At 36.1% G+C, this 6,743-nt stretch overlaps 1 protein-coding gene across 1 annotated transcript; it reads right to left on the reverse strand.

Annotated features, from left to right (window-relative positions):
- Positions 1-1,699: 1,699 nt before the first annotated feature.
- LOC128221172 (uncharacterized) lies at positions 1,700-6,128 on the reverse strand. Its single transcript, XM_052929647.1, has 3 exons — positions 4,368-6,128; positions 3,963-4,175; positions 1,700-3,163 (listed from the first exon to the last, which is right to left on the reverse strand). The coding sequence occupies exons 1-3, from the start codon at positions 5,023-5,025 to the stop codon at positions 2,811-2,813; spliced, it is 1,224 nt and encodes a 407-aa protein (XP_052785607.1). The 5' UTR covers positions 5,026-6,128; the 3' UTR covers positions 1,700-2,810.
- Between the last annotated feature and the right edge of the window lie 615 nt (positions 6,129-6,743).

Raw genomic sequence — 6,743 nt, forward strand, 5'->3', positions numbered from 1 at the left:
ATATGTATATGTATCCTTTATGCGCTATTTTTTAACGGGACTACAGAACTGAGTCAGCGACGAAATATTCCACGATAGGTAGCAACGACGGAACAGAAGTACTGTACTTATTGATCGGCAAAAGTTTGAAATTAAACTAATATTAGCCACATTTCTGAAAAAAAACGTTGAAAATGCGACCGTAGAAGTGAAATGAGTCTGATGTTATTTTTATTTAAATTATGTTTCATAAAAAATCATATAAACTAAACTTTTGCCGATCAATAAGTATAGTACTTCTGTTCCGTCGGTGCCAACTATCATGGAATATTGACCCGTTTAAAAATAGCGCATACTGGTTTCCAAGGATACATATACATATATCGATGCTATTTTTAAATTTACTGGGATTTACGTGGTAGACAACCCGAATAAATTTCGAATCAGAAAAACAAACACACGATAAAACTGCAAAAGATACATGTGTTGAAGCCGATGTGGTACATCAGTAAGAAGGATTGCATTGGTATTATTTGGTGTCTAGTCCCTTTAATACAATCATATAAGTTGATGGCAACATGTAACCCCTTCCATGCCACCAGAGGAAAATGACATACACATGTAGTCAGAAAAAGATATTTAAATATTTTTCTTCAGTTTCACCCACAGTGCTTTTTCATATACATTACTTATCAGTTACTCAGGATTGGAATCCACATGAAAGATCCACTCCTACTCTCAAATAAGCAGTACCACAAATGATACAATTATTATAATTTATCAAAAAGAGTGAATAAATATCGCAAACAATGGTTCTTATGAAGGATACGGGATTGCCGTGTTTAATTTGAAAGAACAGTGCAGAAAACACGGTATTTCCACCTTTTGAAATGATCTACTTTCAAATGGCCCGCCATTGAAAAACTAATTTGCATAACTTATGCCAACCGGCATAAAGCGAAACGACAACATAAACGAAAGTAAAACGCAAAAAGAAAGAAAATGAACACATCGCCAGGATCGGTATTCATTTGTTTTTGTATGATTGTATTGTATTCATGCAGTTTATATAAAAATTATGAATTTGCGTTGTCATTTTCAAAAATACACGTTGACTTTCTTGAATATTCGGGAGCGTCCAAGTGAATAGTATTCGGATATGTCCGAAATAGTCACCAGTTCGTACTGTCGCTGTCTTGCTGTTTGTTAGTAAAGCAGCATGTTCAAATGCTTACTTGAAATCATAACTTATATTTAAACACATGATCACGGTGTTTGATTTGTTTTGAATTTTAGCCATAAAACAGATTATGTTATGTTTACATTGCATTTAAAACATGTTAAGCAGTTCACAAATTTAGTTTAGTTTGTTGTTGTAAGATATGAGAGTAAACTTACTCAATTTCCTCTGATTTAACTGAAAAAGGATCCATTTGGAAAACTTGAGAAAAGAATCGCTGATGTATCAGGCCATGTCTACTGCTATGAATGACTTGTAACTCTAAACACATTACTATAAGATAATTGATTTGTTTTTATAATTCTCAGTCCTCAGTCCCTTCAAGTGAATCGTCTACACAAAGCCATTCACGAAAGAGGCATCTTGAAGAGCTCTTCGCGGGACCATCAAAGAAAAATACAAGTGTGATTATAACAGTACTGTGGTGATCACTTTTTGTTATTTTAACATGCCTTCTATGTTATTACCAAAAACTGTACATGGTTTCAGAATAATTTATTACAGTCAAACCTATATTAAGTGGCCACCCTTGGGAAAAGGTCAAAGTGGCTGCTTAAGGCAGGTGGCCACTAAGTACAGGTTGGAAATTTCCGCCACTTTATATAAACAGCTCGGCCGATTGCAAATCTTAACAACAACCTCACACCACCATCAGTATCATCAGTACATTAAAGAAGTTTAGAAACGAATGAAGATCAAATAACTTTACTGAAAAAATACAAATAGAGTACAGTAGCTAAATGTTTAAACATGGCATTATAAACAACAACAAAAACAAAAATCAGTCCACACATGCATATAGATATTTGAAACCATGACAGCCATGGCAGATATGGTTGCGATAACTATGAAAGTGAGCCTGCGACAGGGTGGAGCATGTTGTCCACGTTGTTGGTTCAAACCAATAATGGCTGGAACACTAAAACAGCTCTCTTACTAGCTCAGTTGAACAAGACATCTGTTACAATAACCTAGCTAGATTTGATACTTATTGATCGGCAAAAGTTTAGTTTTTATGATTTTTTTATGAAACATAACTGAAATAGAAATAATATCAGACACATTTCACTTCTACGCTTGCCTTTTCAACGTTTTATTTGCGTTTTAAAAAGGTCTACGGGTCGTTCTCAGATTCTCATGTAGAGGGTATTGCGGATATGATTTTAATCAGATTGTCATAAAAGTCAACACCCACTGATACATCTTTTATTTTTAATATTTAAGAAATGTGAAAATGCTTCAACAGTTGCCTTTAACAAATCATTCCACCCCAATAACAAATCATTCCACCCCAATAACAAATACTATTTCTCGAAACTATTGTTTGATCATCACCCCATTCCCTTGAGAACACTGAAAACAAAACTATGTATCTAAGTATAACATAGCAAGACACTTTCGGCCAATCGGAACACCTCGGCCAGTATCAAACAGCATTGTCGCGAAGCTTGCCGGAGATGGCCGAGTTGTTACGATTGACTTTCGGCATGATTATGAAGAAATCCAGAATTTTTTTTTCATTCGATTATCAAAAGTGTTCCGCTGATTCCGAAGCGACCTTTTGCTAGACTTCGCTTCGAGTACAAGCTGATTAGTACTGTATATGGCTTGGTTTGACTGGCTTATAACAGTCATAATGACCCCAGGTCTGTATTTCTCGGTAAAGCATCTCTCCTGGCCCTTCCGTTCCTCTGACATCCCTATGGCCACATAGTTTATAGCCTGAAGTCACCTTTCCTAGGTCTACTCCACACTTGATCAAAGCCTGTGCTGCCATTAACGCCTCTGGTGTCGGGAGTTTGTCGCTGTAGTCCCCCATGAAACAGATTGAAATGGACACATTGTTCCAACCTAGTGTGTGCGCGCCTACCCGGTCCCAGGCCCGACTCTCGTACACATTACCATCTTCGCCGACCATGAAACTATACCCAATGTCATCCCAACCTGTAAAATCAATATCAAAATTCAAGGGAGATTTTGTTGGTACTAAATCGGTTTCGGTTTAATAAATGTTTAACGAACTGTGTTAAATTTGTTATAACAGTTTCAAATAAAACAAAAAAAGTATTATCGTTGTTGCTGTTTTTTTTTTTATCGAACCCGGTTTTTGAAACTATCGAAACCCCTACCGGATGCGGTTTCATCGGTTTGTTCCATCCGAAGTTTACTTTCAAAACAACATGGCAGAAAATGGTCAACCACGTTTGTTGAAACTCAATAATTTGATAACAATACCTTACAATGGGCAAATAAGCTAAATGATATGGGTAAACTTAATAATTAGAAATAATGGCTACATGCAGTAGCTCCGCCATGTTGTTTAAACTGTACACAAAACCATGCATTTGTTACTTCAAGCAAAACTATCAAAACCGGTTTCGAAACTGCTGAAAGTTTGAAACCAAAACTGAAACTGGGTTGGTATCAACATAAACGCCTTTCAAGCCCTCAAGCTTCCTGAGCAAGAGAAAAGATTCGGTTTGCAAAATACCATTGCTTATACTAGTAACTGAAAACGTTTGCATCCTCGACAACATGAATATTGCGTTTAAGTTGTTTTACACGGAATTAAAGCGCAGCTTTTCAATGCGTATGCAAACAAATGACATGATATGCATTCAGTTACTTCTACAGTATAATGGGAGTAATATTAAAGTGTATATGTTGCCGATAAAAATATTGATTGTTTTAGCAATACTATAAAATAAACATGTTTGTGGTTAAACCGCATATCTTCAAATACTTCGGTTGTCCATATGGTAGTTTTGAAGCATTCTCGCCTCCCTCGCGCATCTGTTCTGCGTAAAACATTCGCCGGAGGCTGCATGATGGATGAAGACAAAGCTGACCGGGGTCTCCATTCTTTCGACCTTTTTAGGTGGCCGTGCACCCCAGTTTTCCCGTGTCACCATGGTAACGTTGTCACAGTAGATAACCGGATCGACCCTTTGCATGTCTGAAATGTTAAATTACTTAAACCTTTCGGCATACAATTGATACATATGAACAACGACGAAGTCGGACGTATATATTTTCCCAGTTCACTGTAAATTTATGAATGCATATATATGTTCGTGTATTATCTATTTATTTTAAGTGCTGTGTAATATTTACAGTATACATATAATTGAGCCATGACATGTATAACCTCCATGTTCCGACTGTTGGGCAATTAGCACACTCGTTGTTGGTATTTCCTCGCCATGGTACCAGGAAAACAGGGATGCCATGTCTGAATGCATAAACTGCATAAGGATTGTCAGTATACCCAGACCAAAGGCCAGCACGATCAAAGTAATCAAGTTACGAGTACATCTGGACTCGGACGACAATTGCGAACTAATTTCAACTATATCATCATGCTGGTCTAAAACTTCCTGTTTAAAATTTTCTATTTGGCCCTTCGAACCATTGCGGGTATCTTCAATTTCCTTCCGTACTTTATTAATGTCATCACTGAAATTATGGTGTTGACCATGCTCAAGGTCATTCATCATTTGCCACACATCCTGATAATTAGGAATTGTAGCCCGTATAGTTGGAATACTGATGACGTTTCTGATTGTTTGGAAGTGTAAAGTTTTCGTAGCATTTGTGATCAGTAAACTTTCATGAGCAATAGCGTTTCTCTGTCGTTTTAGTACATCTAATAAATTCACGATTGTTCTTGGGAAGGCCAAACATCGTGTCCATATGCTGAACATGGTGGATATATCCTGGAAACGGATGTTCGTAACATCCAAGCCGGGCTGAATGTAGACCTGGGCAATCTTTTTGTAGTGGTTGGGCCAATCCCATGATTCCATTTTGTGCCAAGCACCCTGTCCATTGTTTGGGAGAAGTTCTTTTTCCAACTCCAACCTCCATTTCTTACACGTCTGGCACCACCTGTGGACACGTGATCTCACATATTACGTGACCTATGTACACACAATATAAAAAAAGAATGGGAAAGGCTAAATGTTTCAGCTTCTGAAAGTTTTTTTGCAACGTTAAAACGTACGTTGATATCATTAGAGAAATTTGACTCGCAAATTTCACGAAAGAATTAACATGTATAATCAGACGGGTTTAAAACACGCTTACATCCTCGACACTATGAGTAGGGCCCTACGAAGACATTACGATATTGAGGAAATACTTAACTAGGGACTTAAACTTACTTCCGGAAAAACTCAAAATATAAAAAACTCAAACATTCTTTAACATAAGGGGCACAAGTGTATTGCTCGGCTCTTCAACACATCTAAACATGTAGAAAAAAGATATGTACATGTATTATGCCTGATAATGATGGAACTTATATACATGTAATATAATGTAAACAACAGCAAAATAGTGTACATGTTCTTTTTTTAGCCTTCAGTCTCACTTCTGGTGTAGATAATTTAAATCTCATACTCACCATATTATCATATAAAGTTGTATTAAGCGCATTTGTACATATTGAGCATAAACATTGACTTGCCTGTTTACAGCATATTTCCCCTTGCCGTACAACTGACTACACTGGCTGGGGCAGGCTGGCAGGGCTTGTGATTGAAGCCTTCGCTGGATATCCCCGTGAAGCTTCCTCAGGACGTCCTCCGTGTAAGGCTGCAGTGCTTCCACGGTCTTACTCAGAGCCACATGGCATCTCACGTAGTTCTTATTAAAGTCCTCATTGATTCTTATGTCCTTAATATTCGCCATTAATTAAACGGCGATGAACCGTGGCTCAGTATGGCCTCGCCTTACGATCGATTCTTAAAACTTTGTACAGTTAATATGATCAGCAATTGATAGCGCGGCAATACAATTTATAATTATTCTGAAAACGAAACACTTTAAATACATGTCAGATAGTTCGTCAAGTGTGTACAGTTTTATTGATGTAACGAATCCTACCAACACACTCTTCCGGAATTCAGTGGTGCATGCTGGGTGTTGGATACATGTAACGATATTTTTTTGCGTTTGTCGTCTGCTATAAAAGTTTATGATATTCATCAGGATTTTACTAATAATAAATATGTTTTACAATTCATACTTCATTCAATTTCATATAAACTTTAATTATACATGTACTGTATCATTTAATTTAACATTGAAATTTTATCTTTATCTAGCTATTAATAACTTATTTGCAAATCATGTTAATTTCATTTCGCTGTAAATTATTCACTGGGGCATGCGCTTATTTTGGGAATAAAATATGAGATAGGTAGCTTGTTTTAAATAAATTTTGTATTAAAATGTTAAATAAGCTCGTTATAAAATTGATTAGCTTTGAACTTTAATTGATTTAATAACCAAATTAAGCTATGCTATTAATTTAAATGTTTAACAAACCAGATCTAAGAGGGTTTTGCCGTTTACTAGTAACACTAATTTCTAACCGTTTATTCATAGTTTTTTCTCCAATTTGATTATTTAAAAACAAAGAAGTACATTATTAGCCAAAATTACAAAATTGCTTTTGAAAGAACAAAATACATTTTTTTACAAAAACTAAAGGTCAATTTTTAAGATTCAATAATTAGCA

The sequence above is a fragment of the Mya arenaria genome, chromosome 16 (genome assembly GCF_026914265.1).
Source record: "Mya arenaria isolate MELC-2E11 chromosome 16, ASM2691426v1".
NCBI classification, from domain to species: Eukaryota; Metazoa; Mollusca; class Bivalvia; order Myida; family Myidae; genus Mya; species Mya arenaria.